This window comes from Mesocricetus auratus, unplaced genomic scaffold (assembly GCF_017639785.1).
Source record: "Mesocricetus auratus isolate SY011 unplaced genomic scaffold, BCM_Maur_2.0 Super-Scaffold_6723, whole genome shotgun sequence".
Classification (NCBI taxonomy): domain Eukaryota; kingdom Metazoa; phylum Chordata; class Mammalia; order Rodentia; family Cricetidae; genus Mesocricetus; species Mesocricetus auratus.
The window spans coordinates 15,160,317-15,180,457 of NW_024429183.1; the positions used below are offsets into that span (position 1 = coordinate 15,160,317).

The 20,141-nt window shown below is 50.6% G+C and overlaps 1 protein-coding gene across 1 annotated transcript in view; it reads right to left on the bottom strand.

Moving 5' to 3' along the window:
* Zfhx3 (zinc finger homeobox 3) overlaps positions 1-20,141 on the bottom strand; it is a 240,187-nt gene that overhangs the window by 141,952 nt on the left and 78,094 nt on the right. Inside the window, 2 exon segments of the mRNA XM_040737179.1 lie at positions 9,579-10,075; positions 14,913-17,674. Of these exon segments, the coding sequence (XP_040593113.1) occupies positions 9,579-10,075; positions 14,913-17,628 (3,213 nt within the window). The 5' untranslated portion in view covers positions 17,629-17,674.

The following is a 20,141-nucleotide window of genomic DNA, read 5'->3' on the forward strand; positions in this document are numbered from 1 at the left end:
TCCTGTCAACTGGGAAGACGGCCTCCAGAAGAGCCACCACACCTGAATTCAGAGGCGGGTCAAAACCTGCTGCCTCCCCTGCCTGGTCAAAGGGAGCTTTTCAGAAGTGAGGGTTTTAAATACACATATAGGAAACAGAGTGCTCCCGGGGCCCGGGGGAAGCCACCACTCAGAGGATGGATACTGGAGACAAAGCATTCGAACTCTGGCTGCTAACAAAGAGATTTAAGTACCAGGTTAGGAAGCCATGAGTCCCAGTCTATACACCATCCCCCGGGGCTGGCTGACACTCAGTAAGGGGAGCTGACCCAGGTAGGAATTCCCCTTTTCTGTGTGCCACGGTCAGGGAAAGCCTGGGGTTTGATTCCCTTAGGCTGTCACAGCTGGGTTCAGAAGCAGCTGGGAATAGGGCAGATTCCATGAGACCTCTATCACAAGCTAGTCCCTGGGCTCAACCCTCCTCCAGGGTACAAGACGGTGGTGGTTCCATGGTATGACACAGGTCATCCACGGCAGGCCACAGAGGTCAGCTCAGAAGTGTCTGCAAAGACCCAAGAGTCCCCAAGGAGGAGGTCATCACCAGAGAGAGCAAGGAGGGAGCAGACAGCCAAGGATGGGCACTTCCTTTAGTAATTGCAATGTGCAGGCCATGTCCACAAAGAAAACCATGCTACACTTATTGACCTAAGAGACCAAGTGGGCTTGGGAGGCTCTGTCCTGAGCCTAGGAACATGCCCTGCTCATTAACAATTACAGATCAAACATCAGAAACAGGCAAATAGTTCTAACCTTCTACAGACCAGGAAAGCACCCTAGAGAAGGTTCCCTCATCACTCCTGATGAGTCTGAACTCAAACCTGCGCTGCCTTCCCTGATATGCTACAGACACAGGGGTCTTCCATGTACAATAAACCCAGGCTCCCATGCGGAGCTGGTTGCCTTTCTGCATCTTAAAACCAACTTCCAGGAGGCAGCCCAGGAGGCAGCCCAGGGGTAAGCAAGGGCAGTGTGCACATGGCTGGTATGGGTATGACAGCTCCTACCAGGCATCCTGAGCCCACTGCAGCAGATGAAATGAAAATCATTTCAATAAAAGGAAATAATGGTGTAGGGGAGGTATTAAAAAAAAAGGGAAATTTAACAAAGAGGAACGGGGGACATGTTTCTACTTTAATGATAGGAAAAGGCATTTTATTTATTTAACACCAAAAAACACATGGCCATCTGATATGACAGTTTGCTATCAGGAACAAAACCTGAAAACCATCATCAGAAGCATTTGCCATTCTCCTCTTTTTCTGAGAAACAGTAGGAACAGAAAAGAAGGGACTGGCAAGACAAGCAAGCGGTCTTTCTTCAGCCTCTTGCAGGACCTGCTGGCAGGTCACCACCCAAAGGCAGAGGATGCCAAACTAAACACTTAAAACGCGAGTTTTCGGGGTGTGTGTGCGCCTGCGTGTTGCCTGCAGATATGTCTGTACCACTTGTGTGCCTGGTGGCCATGTGGGAGCTGGATCCTCCAGAAGTAGAGTCGCAGATGGTTACGAGCCAGCTGGCACGTGCATTTTATGTCATATACTTACTAATACTTGCCCGGCTGAAACCTGCCTTTCTCTGAGCACCTCATACTGTCACCGGCTGTGCCTGACAGCCATACCTAGGGACCTCTGCAGCAGAACTTACACTCAAAGGTCACTACCTCCAGTCAGTGGCTTCATGGAGCCCAGGCTGACCTCAGACACCCTAAGTAGCTGGAGATGACCTTGAATGACTGATCTTCCTGCCCAGACCTCCCGAGTGCTAGGCTTCCAGGCACAGATCACAGAATTGGTGTATGGGGTGCTGGAGCCTGAACCCAGACCTCCCGAGTGCTAGGCTTCCAGGCACAGATCACAGAATTGGTGTATGGGGTGCTGGAGCCTGAACCCAGAACCTCTAGCACTTTGGCCAGCACTCTACTGACGGAGCCACATTCCCAGCCATCTCCAACATTTTTGTTTAAAATCTTTAAACTTGTGTCTAATATTGCAGATGTGTCTCAAAAATGCAGGGGGGGGGAAGATTGGAAATCTAATTTTATTAAAGTATGAAATTACTTAGTACTACCAACATGGTTTTCATATGAACAGCCTTTCCCAGCCCACACGTATATAGTATTTATAGTTCTCAGTTCTGTTTAAAACAGAACCAAGAATATGGTTCAGGTATATTATGTAATTGTTTAAAAACTCTTGCCTTTTCCTGACAGTGTTGCTGACAATGCCTTAATTGTTCCCTTACAATTTCCCTTTCAAAACAAAAAACCAGAAACACCTGTTGGATCTGTATGTATTCAAATGTGCCCTTTGCGTCCAAGTCCCCAGAAACTTGAAAGGATTCAAAATGGAGCTCACACTTCTACCCAAGTCGGGGCACCTGCACTGTCTGCCTTATTTGCCCACATAACTGCAGCATGCATGACCGTTCTAGAAGTCAGAGAAACGTAATATAGCTGCACCAACATTCTCCTAACTGTTAGAGACCACCCCTAAGACGGTAGAGGCGCTGGCAGTGAGGTTTCTTCTAGATGGGAGCAGGCGGTGCGGGAGAGGGGGAAGCAGATCCAAGGCTTCCTAGCACTCTGTGGCTCAGACCAGGGACCGTGATACACACTGACAGTCACATGGGAGACCAGTTGACCCAGTTTACCCAGCAACGGCATCCACGACACCTGGACACCAACATCAAAAGGAAACAGTGGCCCTCCTGTGTAACGGGTACACAGGACATTCCCACCACTCCTGGCTTCAGTGAGGGGTCATACACCTGGAATCCAGGCAGAAGCAGGAGGAGCTCTACAAGGGGCCAGCCTGAGCTACTTAGAGAAACCCTGCTTCTTAAAATAAAGTACAAAGGGTGTGTAATTCCAGTCCTGGGGGCTGGGGGCTGGGGGCAGTGTAGACAGGAAGATTATTGGTGCGTCTTGTCTAGGTGGCCTAACTGAACTGAGCTCTGGAGAGCTTGTCTCCAAAGCTAAGGTGTAGAAAATGAAAGAGAGTATCCAGTGCCAACCTCTGGCGAGTGCTCTCTCTCTCTCTCTCTCTCTCTCTCTCTCTTCCTCTCTCCCTCCCTCCCTCTCCCCCTCAATGATGGTGGTTGGACAACTAGATATCCTATTTTAAAGAAATCAGACACTTCCAATGAATCATATGCAAAACATATCCCTCATATCCCTCAGGCTCAACATGTGTAAACGGAAGCAAAGGATTAAAGAAACTCCACGAAGTGTGGCCAGAGGTCCTGAGCGTGCCCATGAGCTCCACCAGCACACACCAGCTTGAGGCCCACAGCCTCTCTGCATCTGGTTTAAGCAGGGTTTAAGTGAGCGGGCCAGAGGTGAAAACATATCTACAAATGCATACATGTGTCTGCCTATGAAAGTACATGAAAATCTAGAAGAGTGGGTGGGGTGGGTGGGGCTGGAAAATTACTTTTACAACTTAAAAATTGCTGGAAAAAGTGCTTAAGTATGTTTTTCTTGTTGTGGTTAGTTTTAAGCACTTTTAATTGTGCACATGCACACACTCACCGAATCACATGTGCAGACGTCAGAGAACATGATTGTGTAAGCTGTTCTCTCCTTCCACTATGTGTACCACAGAGATCAAAATTGGGGCATCAAGCTCAGTGGCAAGCACCTTTCCTGACCCAGCCATCTCATCAGCCCCCAAGGAATCCCGTGTCATCCCAACTCTTTAAATAAAAGACCTTTGTCATGGGAACCAGAGAAAAAGAGGCTAGGTGAAAGCTTGGTGTGGTGGCCCAAACCTGTAATCCCATCATTTCAGAAATGGATGCACTAATTCAAGGCCACCTTGAGCTACCGAGAAAGATCCCCACAAAGGGGAAACACAGATATGTCACTGTGAGATGTCACTAAACTGACAGTAATTTTCTCCTTTCCTCTTGTATTTAAAAATAGTATTTTCACAATGGCTATTCCTTAATCATATTACATTTACAGTAAAAAAAAATAATTCACATTATTACTGGCTTGTAGATGCAATACAAAATATGTAAGAAATAATGTAGACTGCAGCAGAATACAATAACATTCTATCAGAGTTTGCCCTCTTCATTTCTACCCACAGGAAAAGCAAGGGGTGGGAGGGGAGGGAGACTGGATGAGCACTCACCAGGAGGGGGTGGGGATGGCAGGGGAGGGTGGGCACAACCATGGAGAGCCACGGAAAGTACTTTGGCTAGTGGTTTTCTCAACAAATGGCATATTAAGCATGGGAGTTTAAAAAGGGACATACATCTAACACAATTCTAGCTCCATTATGTGCGGCCTCCAGTGTGGAGCCAAAAGACAACACTGACCTCCTGACCTGAGGGTTTGCCATAACCAGGATGGCCCGAGCAAAGTGTGCACATGGACCACCCACTGAACACATCAGTACCTCCCAGGGAATACAGACGAAGGTGCCTGAGATGCCTCTGAAAGGCAAGGGACCTTCCCAGCGGGTAAGAACCGTCCGCGATACACCACTGGTGACAGGCTGGCCACATGCTGCCATGGCAGTGATGACTTAACCTAGTCCTGTCTGAACCCTGCCCCCAAGGAGGGCTGACCTTTCATCTCCCTAGAGTTCCTTGAGGCTGACGAGTGCCTAGCAGCTCTGCCACAGCCAGCCTGGGATCCCTCCAGCATGGACGCATGGGGCCACATGCAGCCTCCCAGCCAGGTCAGGAGCCCATGCCCTCTGCCTGCTTGGCTGTCCACTAAGGGAAAGGAACTTCCGAGACCCGGCTGCCCCAAAGGAGAAGGGCAGAAAGACCAAATGTGCCAAAATTCACCAAAGCATCTGGCCCTTCTCACCTCCCAGCTCTCTCTAAGGAGAGCATTTTGTTTCCTGGCTGACTCCTGGTGGCAGGAGTCAGCAGACACTTACAAGTCTACCTAATAAGAAAACGTGGTTAAAAGAAGATGGCTCCAGAATCAGGTCCTGCATTAACCCAGATGACACCTGTGCTTCCTAGGGTGGCTGGGGTAGAGGGACAGGAGCTGCCCAGGAGGACTATGCTCCTTGCTGTCAGAGCAAGATGAAGGCCACCAATCAGCCCCCATGGGCATTAAGGACAAAGCTCTCTTCTGAGGATCCCTCCCTGCCCTGCCCACACATAACATACACACTACCCACAGTGTGGCCAGTAAGGAGACCACGGTGTCGATTTCATATGAAATCCTTTCTGAGTGTTTTTACATCTTCTGATTGTCCATCCACCATACAATATGCTCTATGACCCTGCTCTGGAAATGAGACCCGAGGAGCAATGCACTCATAAAGGAAGGAGGAGGAGGAGTGTGAAGTAATGCTCTCCTGTCCTTCCGTCTGTCCTTCTGCACTGTGTCCCCATCAGGAGAAGCAGGGGCACCGTCCACCACATGCACAACTTAGCTGTGTATGCTCACTTGTTATAAACGAGCGCCTCTCCTTCCCTCTGGGAGCTTGGATGCTGGCTTCTCATCTTGACAGTCTGAGGCAGCTCACACTCAGCCCTGCCACTGAACTTGGTAGGCAACAGTCCTTACTGTAATTTAAGATTACCATAAAACCCGGGGCCTTGGCCCAATCAAAGGGACCTCAGTTGGGAACTGCTTGAGCAATGGGTTCTGGTGGGGTCTTAATCTACCTGTTAGAGTTGTTGCCTTTTCACTGCAGAGCAGATTCTAAGAGCTGGCAGGTGTGCTTGGATTCCATTAGCCTTTCTGCACTCCTCCTTCTTCCCCAGGAGAAAAAGTCGACGTAATTCCCAGAGCTCATCACTGACACTGTACGGTCACAAAGGCCAAGATGAGCCCCGAAGAACCCAGGCTAGCCCATGGACTCAGAATGTACACTGTCCCGGGAAGAAAGTGCACGGGATAGGTACTATCATCTGCAAGGGCATCCCTACACATCTGCGGCTAGAAGGGGTGGTAAGGCGGGAGGAGAAGGGAATCTATTTAGGCAGAAAAGCAGGAAAAGGTGTAACTGAGGCATAAGCTCCACCCTAGTGAGAGGGAGGGGTCTGTTCCCAAATGCACATCCACAGAGAAAGCAGAGGCCAGGTGATCAGAGTGCCACCACGGTCACGTAAGAATGCCACTCAGGTCAGTTAGATGCGTGACCAGAGGCAGCTACTGGGTAAAAGACAAGACAGGGATTCCATCGTGAGCACTTTGCAGGAGTCCAGGGGAAAGAAAACAGGGCCTCCCAGGTGATAGCTTGTGCTTTCCAGAGGCCCTGGCCCACCCCACACAAAACTAGAGCTGAGGCAACTCAGCGGGTACAGGTCCCTGCCGCCAAGTCTGACAACCTGAATTTGATCCCTGATACCCACATGGCAGAAGAAGAGAATGAATTCCTTCAAATTGTGTATGTATGTCTTAAAAATTTTTAAGTCACATAATAAATAGATGATTCGGTGGGGGGGGGTGTTCTTCAGATTGGATTAACCTCTGTGTCTGAATTCTAGGTCACTCCTCACTCCGAGTTTTGTAAAGCCTAGTCCTAACACAGCACAGCACAGACTGTCCACTATCTGAAACCTTGGGACCCAGATGGGAATGGTTTTTTTGTTGTTGTTGTTTTTTTTGTTGTTGTTGTTTTTGTCTGCGCGCCCCCGGACTCTGGAATACCTTAAGACTCATCTTTAGATTGGAACTGAGATCGAAACGCAAAATCCATCATCATATACACACTGCCTGAGGTAGCTTGATGCCGTATTTACAGTGCCTGAAAGTTTTGACTAGAGTCCATCACAGGGTCAGATGTGGCATCATGTCAGTGCTCAACTTTTGGGTTGGGGATTTTCAGATTAGGGTTGCTCCATCTGCTTCAATCCCCATGACATCAAGGGAAGTGACAGCACTGGTGTGAGATCATAAGACAAACCTTGTGAATCAATCTGAGGTCGTCCTCAGCTACAGGGTGAGTTTAAGGCCAATCTGAGATACGTGACACCCTGTCTCAAAAAGCAAAAACCAGATCACTTCAAGTTTTCCCTGGCTAGGCGCAAACAATTTGCCAGGAAGTGGGCCAGAATGAGAAGGGGCGGCGGGCAGGATGGGGTGAGCCGGGAAGGCTGAGTGCCCTCCCTTGGTCAGCCGCTTCTGGAGCGGTTTCTGTAGCAGACAGTAAAGAACTCGATTACATCCAGTTAACTGTGCTCTAAACTGATTATGCATGTGCCGGGCTAATGGATTACATTAGCAAGAGGAAAAATAACATGCAATCAATCTCCATTACTATGGGCCACACCAGGGCCCAACCACCTCCAAACCCCACCCAAATCCAGGCCATGAAGAAGCCCAGGGAGAGGGAGCCCCCTCCATGGCAAGAAGTTTATCTTAGTCACATGGAGGGAACAAAGGGGCTTGGAGCAAGCTCCGGACTCATAATCTGTGTCATCCAAAGGCGGGTGGGAGAGCTCCCTGACCCTCAAAAGAGCCTCAGCAAGCAGAGGGACATTCATTATCCAAGGACTAATAGGACCAGACTGGTGACCTTTGCCTCCTGACACAAACAGCTACACTAAAACACTAGGGCCGCTCACTCCAGGGATGCACCAGCCAAATGGCTGCTGTCCCACCTTTGTCTCAGGATTTAGGGCTCATCTACTTGTGGCATAGGCTTTGAACAAGAGTATGGCCCACTTTGTCTTGAGCAAACAAGCTAACAAAAAACCCAACTAAATAAATAAGATGAATAAGGCCCAGCCATGTGACTGACCAGAGCAAGTAGGGCTGAAAATGTTTCCTTCACACCCACCCCCAGAAAATACCTCATCCTGGCTGTCCGGTGTGGTCCGTGGACATGGATTTGGGGGCTGGGGTACATTCTCAGTAAATCCTCTGTTTCTGGGACCTTCGGAAGCAAACCCAAGTGCTTCCTGGACCTGGACCACATGGAAGATGTGGCATGCAGACTTGGTGGCCACTGTGTACGTTTTATAATCTAAAGGGCAATCCACTTACTTCCTCATGTGACCCTTCATCGGAGTGGCATGCGACCTTCCTTCGCCAATCTGACTATCAGGTCCTTCAAAAATGCTTGTTTCCTCTGGTTTTGCCACCTGGCTGTCCTGACCATGTCAGCACTATCCTATGGCCAGTCAGACCTCCAACAGAACCTGACTGCAAAGACTTTTCTTCCCAGGGTGGCACCAAATCAAGCCAGAATCTGTTTGCACAGGACAGAGGAGTTGCCTTACTTGGTACCTAAACCAACCCTAGCCCGCTATAGCTGGTGTCTGCAGTCAGACTTCTAGAACATTCCATCCCTACTTCCTTGTTCCTTATCCATGGTGCTCCCTGAGAGTGAGAGGAACAGCAAAATGAATCACGACCATCAACTTAGCAGGGACCCATGTGGACAAAGGATCCTGGGTCTTCCTCATGTGGGGTCTCCACCAGCTCAGGGTCAGCAGACACTGAACGTTTGCTGGCCCAGAAGTGACAAGCCGTGTGGAAGGAAAGGGAAGAGACGAGGGATGAGAGTGAGGAGGATGGAGAGGAGTGAGGGAGTGGAGGGCGTGTGGGATGAGGCTGGGGAGATTTATGGCGATTTGTACCTGATTGTTCATACTAAAGCCATTATGGGATGATTAGAGGAAAAGGTGAGGCTTTAAGTCCAGTGAAAATCAATAGAAACGTCTGGAGCAATCCTGCCATGCAAGTAAAAGGACTATTTACAGTATCTGCAGCCCCTCCTCCTTCTTGACGGTCTACACTGTTCAGGGAGAGACTGAGGGTGGGGGAGAAAATGGAAGGGAAGGAAGAGGAAAAACGAATGCAAGAGGCTAAAGGAGAGGAAGCAGAGAACAAGGATGTAAAATACAGAAACGTGGGAAAGAACCAACCAGGGGCCCCTGGCTTGACCTATCTTTCTCTATCCATAGAGAAAATTTACCACCTTCCACCATGTAACTCATCCATTGTGTGTGCAGCTCATCTTGTTCCAAAAGAACGGAAACTCTATGAGGACAGGGGGATGGGTATGAGTATATGCATGTGTAGATATCTGTCTGTCCATATGTATACATGTGCATGCATATACACACGTATGTAGTTATGTGTGTATATATGTGCATGTATTTGTTTTGGTCTATTTTATGCACCGATAGAGACATACTCCCAGAACAATGGCCGGTATACAGAAAGTGTTTAGTGTGTAGCTGGTGGCAGGATGGATAAACAGAATGAACGCATGAAGACAGCACTCTGGGAGCATGCAGGAGAGAAGAAAAAAAAGATGGACTAAAGGGAAGAAAGGGAGAGTGGGCCACAGCAGCTGATGGTGACTGAACAGACTACAGCAGAGACCGGTAACCAATAAGGGAACAAGTACTGGTCTGCTGAAAATAAACCTGCCCCTGAAATGAGACTCACCAACACATCTCAGCTTCACTGGGCACTGGACACAACACCTTTAGAGCTAGTTTGCCAGGTGGCAACTAACGGGATAATTACACAAATTACTAGTGCCCCCTCTCAATGTTCCCCAATGCACTCAGCGAGAGACCATCCCTGGGTGTCAAAGAACCGGCCTCACCTTATATAACTTCAGGCTGGCCTCGTGCCTGGAGTTGACTGTGTGCAGCCGTAGTTTCTCCAGGCTGTTGGTGTAGTAGTCGCATGCATTGCACTTGAGGTGCACGGGGTTGCCGATGGCCACACACTTGAGCCTCCACTCGTTGGCCTTGCCACCCTCCTTAATGTGGGCCACCAGTTGGTACTTCTGTACATGCTTGTCCGTCTTGCAGTGCAGCTGGAAGTTGGCCTTGAGTTGCGTGTTGTAGCGGCAGAGCTTGCACTGGTACGAGTCCCCCATCACGGCCTTCCACTCATCCTCTGAGAGGCTGCGCTCCACGTTCATGTGCAGTCCCAGCATGTCCAGGTTATCCGTCGTGAACTTGTTGCAGACTGCACATTGGAAGAGCTTCAGTGACGGGTCATTGGTTTGGATGAAGCTCTCGCCCAGGTTCATCAGCTCCTCCGACACCAGCTGCCCGCCCCCGAGCCGCATGTCTAGGGGTATCTCACCGCTCACTGTAGGGAAGGACAGAGGGAGAGGGTCAGAAGCCAGGATCAAGACTGTGGTACAGAGGACAAACATCACAAGGTGCTACTGGCTGGAAAACAAAATCTCCTTGCTGTGTTTGGATACTCTGTGGTTTGTGGAAGGCTCTGGGCTTTCTATCTTCTTGAAAAGTGCATCTTAAGACACATTCATGGAGCTTGGTCTCCTGAATTATTTCAATTTGCCTCTCTCTTGGGATCCAGGAAAAGTGCTGAGTCTGTATCACCCTCCAGAATCTGAAACTCCAGACTCCAGCCTACCCCCAGAATTGAAAATGAACAGAGCTGTTCACAACACTGGACCTCTAGGAAGACTCTAAATTGGGCCCAGCATTCACCTATGGCATCACTGATGAGCAAAGCTTCCTGCCATAGTAGGGATAGGGGAGTCTTGTGCTGTCCGTGCAACAAGAAACTGAGTTTTTCATTGCCATTAATATTAATGCCGATGGGCACACTGATGCGCAGCTATGCGCATTCCTGAAATTACAGATCTCAGTAATGAGCCCTCCACTCCTCCCAGTGCCCCTCTTGTCAGTATCCTACCTGTCCGTCAGAGCTGCCCGCCCCACCTCTAACCCTTTCTAGGATGATCTTCCTTTGCCCAGCCTCTGTGTCGCAGCTGGCCACACACAGTACCCCATCGCAGGAGCATCCCTACCAGGGCCGGGGCTTTCTAGAGCAGAGGTCCAGCCTCGCTCTGAATAACCCTCTCATCTGGGAACCCGCCCCACTGCACACAAGAACAAATATTTACTGTATCAGACAAGGGTCAAAGCACCAAAATGATACATGCTTAGGAAGTGGGTCCCGACAGACAGCTACAGACAAGGGTCAGCTCACACTCCCTGAAAAAAGTCGGACAAAGACCTTCTCTTTGCCTCTCTCTACCTGCACCGACTTTCAGTCCATCGCCGCCCTGCTGGCCTTCACCGGTGGGAGATTAACACACGCTCTCACTGATACCATGAGAACGCCTTGAAAGGGCAGGCTTCCCTCCACTTCCTAGACGGACACGGTCACTCAGGAGCTGGCTGCCGGCGTCTGTTTCCTACCTCTCCTCTGAACATGTACACACTTGAGGTACGAGGTCTGCCCCCCCAACTGCTATTTTAACTTGACCTTTTACATGTGGTTTGACTGAGATTATTTTTTTAATGACTGATTAGAATTCAAGTTAGTGACTCAGCAAAGAAAAAAAACATTATGACAGTGATGGTGGTGGTGGTGGTGGTGAAGATGGTGATGACAGAGACTTTTGTTTCGACTACAAAAGAAGAGGTCAGTACAGACTCCACTAAGCAAGACCAGCTCCTTTCAAAGTCTGCAGACAATGTAAGAAGCCACAGAAATCTTCCACACGTGGGTTCCAGAAGGTTTAGGAAGCTTCTGCTTGTTGTCTTCTTACCATCCTCCCCAAGTGAGAGGAACCAGAACTATAATGTTCTTTTTAGGGCAAGAGAGAAAATAAGAAAGGGAAAAGAAAGAAGAGAAAAGAGGAAAGAATTCTGCCCTTAATGGGGATGAAGACAGGCAACATCCACAAAACACACTCAATGTTCAGTCAAAGCAAAATCTGCCCGGAGCGGGGACAAGGAGCAAACGCAATTTGTTTCCGATGCCGACCACCTGAAGCATCCCATCTTCCCCACTCTTCAAACGCAAGCTTCGCGCATCAATAATACCACTCTACTGAGAAAATCCACTGTCACTTCAGAAGCAGAGACAATAAGCCACTGCTCCCATCCCCAGGTCACAGGCCCAGCGGAGGAGCACTGAGAAGCCGGGATGGCGAGGAGGAGCACGCCAGGACTCCACCTTGGAGAAAAGCCAAGGCATTAGAATCCTGCAAGTCCACACAGTTAATTCAACTCCAGTGAATTTGATACTTGACCCACGGGCATCTGGGAACACCCTAAGAAAGGGCTGCAGCAGGTCGCTCCTTTTGAGCCCTTTCCGGGCCTTGGGAAGGACCACACGCCCACGACAGAGATCCGACTAGCTTGGACTTCACACCCTGGCATGTGAGTTCACTTAGAAGCTCAGCCTCCAGAAGCATTTGGTTTGGGAGTCTAGAGGGATGTTTGGGAGGATGGTCACATTGCTGTAAGTCTTCATATCCTGTCCATAAATGGTGGCAGATCACATAAGCCAGACCAAGGGGTGTCTCCCTCTCCTCCTCTGCCCTCCCCCCAGAATGGAAGGATCTCCAGAGGAGTACCTGACAAAACTAAAGAGAAGGCCCTGTCAAAGAAGGCATGAAGATGGTAACCTGGTCACAAAGAACGAGGTTATAAAAGTCTGTTCTGCCTCACCGCAGAACCCAGCCATGTCTGACAACCACCTCACCAACGGCCTAACCGCAGCAGGCACCACGGAAAATTGCGGACTTTTTTTTAATACTTGCCTATGTTCTTTATCCTGCTGAGGCCACACAACTGCCTTTGCAAGTCATCCAGACACATCCTACTGTCTCCCCGCACCCAGCCAACCTTGCAACAGGAAACAACTGGGACTCTCATCACCCCGAACGACCTCGTGGCCACTAAGAGGACTGGACTTCTCCAAAGACCCAGCCCATCCAATTGTGGCGCTCGCAACTCAAGCGCCCTTCCTGGCTGAACTGGGCGAGATCCTTGGAGAGGACAGCTCTACTCTAAGACAGGAAGTGGGGCTCTTCTTTGTGTGTCTGCACACGAGGATTTGTCCTGCTACTGGGTTTGTGCCTGGTAACACTAACAACTGTGATGCCCGGGGCTCAAAGACTCTGAGCAGGAAAAAAAGCCCACAATCTGTGTTTACACTTCTCAATGCAAGCACCAGGCACTGATTTTCAAGGCAACTAAAAAGACCTTGACTTGTCTGTGGGAAGTCATCCCATCTCTGTGCTTTTGGGGTATGGAGGCTATTCCCAGTTTATGCTAAAGATCTGCCTCCCAGAATTTTACTGTCCCTAAGGTGGGAAACGAATTGATACTGGGGAGAGGAGGAACAGAAGGATTCAGAGTGGCCTTCACTAGTGGCCGATACCCACTCTTCCCCGGGGTGCCCGGTTCACTCTGGGGACAAATAGAACAATGGATTCTTGTGCCTTCTGGGTTAACCAGTCCAGTCGGCAAAACATCTTCAGATCATTTGGTCATAAAAGATCAACAGGTTAATGTTTCAAAACAGAAAACAAGGTTCAAATATCATGGATTCATAGAGAAAACAAAGAGCAGGGAGAGCAAGCTGAATGCTTGGAAACACAGCTCATCGGCAAGTTAGCCCTGAAACACCACACAAGCTAAAGACCTGCACACCGGTGAGACCTGGCCTCCTGGCACCCGCCTAACCCATGCCCAAAGAAAGGTGTGTGCTCACTTTGTTGCTAAGAAAACTACCTACTCCCCTGTTAATCATAGAATTCTACTTAACTAGGGTCCTCTCCACAGATCCAAAAGGGCTAGACAGTAGAGTCAGGAAATAGAGACCAGGTGAGGTCAAAGGGGACCTAATCATCAACCACCCTCCATAAAATCAATTTGTACATTTTCCTGCTCAAAGAAAATTGGTCATGACCAACAGTTCTCAACACCCAAGTCTTCTGTTTTTGGTTCTATTTTAGATGTGCCAAGTAGATCAGTAAGACCTGAAACTATGGCTTGGAAAAAATGTCCCCTACCAAGGCCTATGTGTTAAAGACTTGGTCCCCAGCCTGTGACACTATGGAAAGGTCATGAAACACCTTCAAGAGGTGGTCCCCTTTGGAAGTCTTCCAGTCATTTAGAACCCTGGCCCCTTCCTCTCCCTTTCTGTCCCTTGCTGTCTCTACCAAGTGCTCCCACTGTGATATAATACTTCGCCGCAGACCCCAGAGCAACAGGGGTAACTGACAAGAGACTGTAACCTCCCACACTATGAGACAAACTGCTTCTCTTTCTGCATCTCAAGCATTTGTCGCAGTAACAGAAAGCCAACTAACACTGATAACACAGTGGGGTCTGGAGGTAGCCCACTCAGCGTCTCTAAGACAACTGAACTAAGATCCCACTAGCCAGCGTCTAACCGCTATCAAAACTGAAGCTTTCTCTGGTGGACAATTTTACAATTTATTCAGTTCTTCATCTATCACTGCACTCATGGCAGTTTCCCCAGGGCCATTTAATTCCTAATTAATTCCCAACTATACTAACCAACAACTCATCCAAAATAAGAAAGAATAAGAGCACGTCTCTTTCATCAAGATCCACAAAAATACAAAGAGCCCGAGAAAGCTCCCTGAGTGGCTACCAGCTCCGCACAGAACCAGCCCCTGGGTTTTCAGTGAGGGGTGTTCCAGCCCCCAATGCCTCCTATTCCAACGATGGCTGGCCCTGCTTAAATGATTGAGATGATGGTCCCAGCTATGGTTTCCTGTAAGTTTTAATGAACATTTAATGGAACCCAAAAGTTCTGAGTGATTATGGCAATTTTTCAAATTGGGAAAGAGAAGAGAGAATGGGAACAGTAAAGGAAAGTTGACCATAAGCCAAAAACTAGAGGCAACACTTAAGTTTTAATCCTGGCCCGACACAGCCAGAGTACAATCACAGCTCTGTCAAATGCATAAAATTTTCCATATGTACACACAGAGTGCAAGGAATCCTTAAGGGAAAACACCAGACTGTGAGACGTTACCATACACACACACACACAAAAAAAGAAAAAATCAAGGAGATAAAGATCAGAACCAATTTACACACCTCAACATTTCCCACGTGCTTCCTGCCCCAATGAAACAAACCCCTGTAAGCCAAAGCACACAAGCCCAAGAGGTTAGCCTCACCTAGAGCAGGCGTCATGGCAGCCATGGGCCCTGTAGGATCCAGCTGGAATCCGCTCATCATGAACTGAGCGTCCGCAGCGGTGCTGTCCATCTTCAGGTTGGGCAGGTTCATGTTCTGGGCCAGGTAGTACTGGTAGAGCTCAGCCTCGGCGGGTGAGGGCAGGCTGCCGAGGCCCAGGTGGCGGTTGTGCTGGATCTGCGTCATGTTCTGCTGTAGCAGCATCATGTTATGCATGTGCTTCTCACTGGTCATGTGAATACGAAGGTTCCTGGCCACGTTGGTCTCATAATCACACACCTCACACCGCCACGTGGGTTTCGTTTTTGGTTTGGTGGGTGAGGGGGCACCACAGGAGCTACCGATATTGGCGGCGGCGGCCGCGGCGGCTGCAGCCGCTGCTGCTGCCCCGGCGCTGTGGCTGAAGACCTGCTCGCCCCCTCCGTTCTGCAGGTTCTGCATGTTGTTGAGATGTTTGTCAGACTGCATATGAATACTGAGGTTGCCTTTGGTAGTTGTGGAGTAGTTACACACCTCGCAGCGGAAAGGCTTGTAACCACACGTGTAGCTCTCGCCTCGCGCCAACCGCGGGTGGGGCTGCCCGCTTTTGCAGTAGGCGCAGGAGCCCCCGGGCTCCGGGTGCTTCTCCTTCATGTGCGCCTCCAGCGTCTGCTGGTACTTGTAGTGCCAGTTGCACTTGGGGCACTTGAGGGTCTTACACGAGTTGCGGGAATGCATCATGGTCATGTGGCCACCCAGCGAGCGGGAAGAGCCCAGGACCGTGTCGCATTTGGGGCACTCCACACCGCTACCCGAGGGGCACTCCCCAACCCCAAGCTCGCAGAGGGAGCCAGCGTGCTGGTGATGAGGGACAAAGCCCCCATCGTCGCCCTCTGTGCTTTCATTTGGTTCTGGTGCTGTGGCATTGTCTTTATTGGCACTTTCGTCAGCGAAGTCCAGCCTCCTGCCCTCTGCCACATTGGCCCTGACGCCCTCACTGTTAAAGCTTAAACGATTCCTCCTGTTCGCACCATCGAAGACAACAAAGGAAGCAGAGTTAGAAGTAGTAGAAGCTGTGCCCCTCGACAGGGTCTGGAGCACGTTAGGCATTAAGGGGGAGTTAGAAATGCTTTGGTTTGAGAGAGCAAGGTCCTTTTTGCTGCTACCACCTGCTGTGGCTCCAGACTCCTCGGGGGCCCTGTCCTCCAGTTCCTCCTCCAACTCACTTGGAAAGAGTCCTTTGCAGCCCTCCTCTTCCTCCTCCTCTTCCTCCTCCTCCTCTTCCTCCTCCTCCTCCGCCTCTTCTTCCTCCTCTTCCTCTTCTTCTGCCTCCTCCTCCTCGGCTGGCTCTGCTTTCTCGGAGAAGCAATCCGGATCCCCCACTTCCTGCTTATCTCCTTCAGCTGCCCCAGAGTCCTTGCCCTCCGAGGATTTGGTGGGACTGGCAGCCAGAGGCCCCAGGGGGACTGAGGTAATGGGGGTCTTCAGGACCGAGCTGGTGAGCCCGCCAAGGTTCAAGAGGGTGCTGGGAGTCAAGAGGCCAGCCTGGGGCTGCTCAGGGCCAGCAGCAGCGACGGCTGGGAGGGCCTCCTCCCCTTCCATGCGAATGCCACTAAATTTACCATAAAAACTGTGTCCGGGGCCTATGAGGTTAGCTGTGGAAACTAAAGGGTGTTGAAAGTTTTTGGTTTTTGGTTCCAGAAAACTTACAAGGGGTTCCTTGTCTTTGCCAATCCCTTGGATGATAGCGGAGATGTTCTTATTGCTAAGAATTTTCCGCTCCTCGTCACTCAGGGTCATTCGATGGTCGTGCACCGCGTGGGTCACAAATGAACGGACATACCCAAAGGAGAGTTTGCACAAGAAGCACATCAGGATGGGCTTCCTCTTGCCGTAGAGCACAAAGCCATCGAACTTGGACAGGTCCACATTGTTGGGAACATCTTTGGATACGCAGGAGCTTTTGGCAGAACCGTCGCTGTTCAGGTAATCCTTGTTGCTTTTGTGTCGCACGTCAAAAACGCGGAAGCTGTGCAGGACAGGGCTGAGCCCCGCCAGGGCTGAGGTATTCGGGAAGGCCTGGTCTGAACCCTCAAACCATTTCCCGAAGGATGAGGCTATGTGGAAAGTGTTGATGATCTGCGGGTACACGGGTGCAGCACATGAAGGGTCCCCTTGCTTGCCCCCCGCCCCGGGGAGAGAGTTCAGGAAGAGCGAGGGGACAGGCCCACTGCCACTGCTGCTGCCACATGTGGCCCCGCTCTGGGCCAGCTGGCTCAGGCTCTCGACGATGTACGCGGAGCCATCTGGCTGGTAGACGATCTCTCCGGCCAGGTTCTCCACGTCACTCTCCTCATCACCCTCTTCGCTGGTGTCACTGGTGCTCTCCTCTCGCAGGGGCGGTGGGGGACGCGTGCCAGGGCAGTGGTGCTCCATGTAGGTCTGGAGGCTGGCAAAGGAGGCTGAGCACTCGTTGCAGCTGACCTCCTTGCTGGCAGGCTCGGCTGGCGGCCCGGCCGAGGTGCTGCTGTCCGCCAGGCGCTCATTGAAGGGGGCCCTTAGGCTGTCCAAGGGCCCATGGCTCTCGCCTGTGGGCTGCTCCATGCTACTGGGTTTGTCGGGGAGGTGGGTGCTGTTGAGTTCAGTCCATTGCCGGTGCTGAGGGATCCCGCACCCATTGTCCTTCCCCGAGACGACGGGCGAGTCACAGCCTTCCATGGTAAGGCCTGCGTGGAGCTTTCATTGCACCCAGTACGGATCGGACCTGAAGGGTGGAGGCAAGGGGGGAGGAGGGAGAGAGGGGAAAGAGAGAGAGAAAGGAAAGAGGTTAGGAGGGCCGAGGCTAAGGTCCCGCACGGAGTGCTCTAAGCAGCTTCCGTCCATACCCACAACACAAGGCTTGCAGGGCAGAGAGCAGACTGGGGGACACGGCCCAGCACAGTACAGCACAGAGAGGGCAAGCAGCGCCATGGACAACACAGCCAGGTCCACGCGATGAATGGGAAATGGGAAAAGCGGTCGAGAACACACGCCTTTGACTTCACACTGCCTGTCACTCTAGCCTTACAGACAGACCCGTTGGAATTTTCACTGTATACCATCAGGGCTTGAGTCAGGCTGGGCGGGGAGCCATAGTGAAAGAGGCCTGTTATCTTTCCAGTACCCAACGAGGTCACAGACAGGGCCCTCCTGCATGCAGATAGCTTGCTGAAGTCATCCCTAGCTGATGACACTGTGGGATGGGGCCATCGAGGATGATGAGAGGAGGGAGCTTCAGGAAGAAAATGGTAAACTGAGAAGTGCCCAGAGATGTAGAGCAATCAGAGGTGCTTTTCAGTGGCCATGTGTCAAGTTTGCTAAGTTCAGAGAGTGAAGCTGAAGGCTTAGGAACATCCTGCATAGGGCCCAAGGGGGCCAGCGGCCACATCCTCCCCGTCATTTCAGGTCTCAGAAGCAACAGAAGACCCATTTCCCAAGCAGTAAACCTTACATGGTAAATCTCAACAACTTCACTCTATCAAACTGGAGAGAAGACACCCTAAATTCGCACCTCCTCCACCCAAACCAGGAAAGCTTCCTAGTCTGGAATTCAGCAGAGTTCACAATGAAAATATGAAGGTACCAAGAATACGAGCTGGCCAGACTTTCATTCTGCCGATGCCCCCATGGGGGGGGGGGGAGCAGTGTCGCACCCCACCTGCAGGGAGCCCATCCGCCATGCGTGTGGTGGATCTTCCCTAGTAAAGGCCTTAGCACAAGCAGAGACGGCAGCTGGGCTTAGCAAGCTCCTACTTCCACACCTGCCTCTCAGTTATTAGTTGCTACCCAAGCAGCTGTCCTTCAGCCCTGAGGCTTTTCCGTTTCCGACTCCAGAGTGCTACTGAGCTGAACTTGCCCTCTGAGAGCTCCCCTCCCTGGGGAAGGTAGCAACAGATCACAGGCTGCCTGGTTCCTGTAACATCACCGCAGGGGCAGTTATTGCCTCGATGCTGTCCTACAGGTGGCTCGGCACTTCTTAAGAGTTTGGTCTTTTACCCACAGACCCCAGGCCATCTGTCCCCTGCTCCACCATCTCATTCATAAGCAGCAGACAAAGCTTTTGGCTGAGTTTCATCTCTCTCCATCTCCTGCCAACCCCGTCTTAGTCTTTTATATTTCTCCAGGTTTGACTGCAGAGTGAGCCAACAGCTCCCCCTCGGGAAAAGATGGGGAAGGCAGGCTTGCAGAAGCCTCAGAAGAAATCACTTTTCCGAAGAATGTGCTAGGGTTGGTTTAAAACTCACATGCATACACTTGTCTGTCAACTGATAACCTCAGTCTCGGTGACAGTGTAGCTCTGTGTGCCTTAGAAAGAATGGGTTCGTTTGAAACAGACCACCACAACTAAATCAACCCCAATGGCAAATGAAACAGGACTTCGCATAAGGCTTAGTTAGCTAGGATATAGGTGAGAATCTGGGGAGGCTCTTCTTAAGGATGTTCCTGATTGGCTGGATGACACCTGATTGACAGTTGAAGCCAAAAAGGTTGGCAGGTCTGAAGGGGCGGGAGGGTTAACAGCCCGATTGTAAAATCAATGTCATAAATGCTTGGTAAGTTACAGGAGCATGCGGGAAGGGGAGGCCACGATTGATAAAGGAGAACAGCTTTGATGCTGCACCAGGGACGTGTTTATCGACAGCAAAGCCAATCTCCTCTCCAGCCTGGGCTGGGCCGGAGAAACCTGCTGGCATTTACCAATTAATTGGTGGGCTTTGCTTGTGCTGCTCTCTTCTTCCTCCTCCATGAACTGGCCGGCTAAGGGGCTGGGGCTTCGGAGACAACATAAAACAAATAACGAAACAAAACCTCCCGAAATTTGTTTTCTACTCCTAGTGACTACTTCTGAAAGGCAGATAGCTGGCGGGGAGGGGGAAGTACTGCCGGTGAGCGTGCCGTACTGGGGGTTATATACACTCATTCACAGGAAGTTGACAGTCCATAAAGATACAGGTGGGAAAGAGAGCCCAATTCCAGACCCAGGCTGCCTGCTTTAGTCAGAGCTTCTCTTTCACACATGCTGACCAAGTGGAACTTCTGACAGCCCTGTGAATAAGTGCTGTGGTCCAGGGGCTAGTCACACTGGCCTGAGAAACCAGGCTCCTGGTTCAGGCCCCATTCCAAACAGAATCTGCACGCCCATGTCATCCCTGGGAACTTGAATTAAAGCTGGGGACACTGCCTCACAGCAT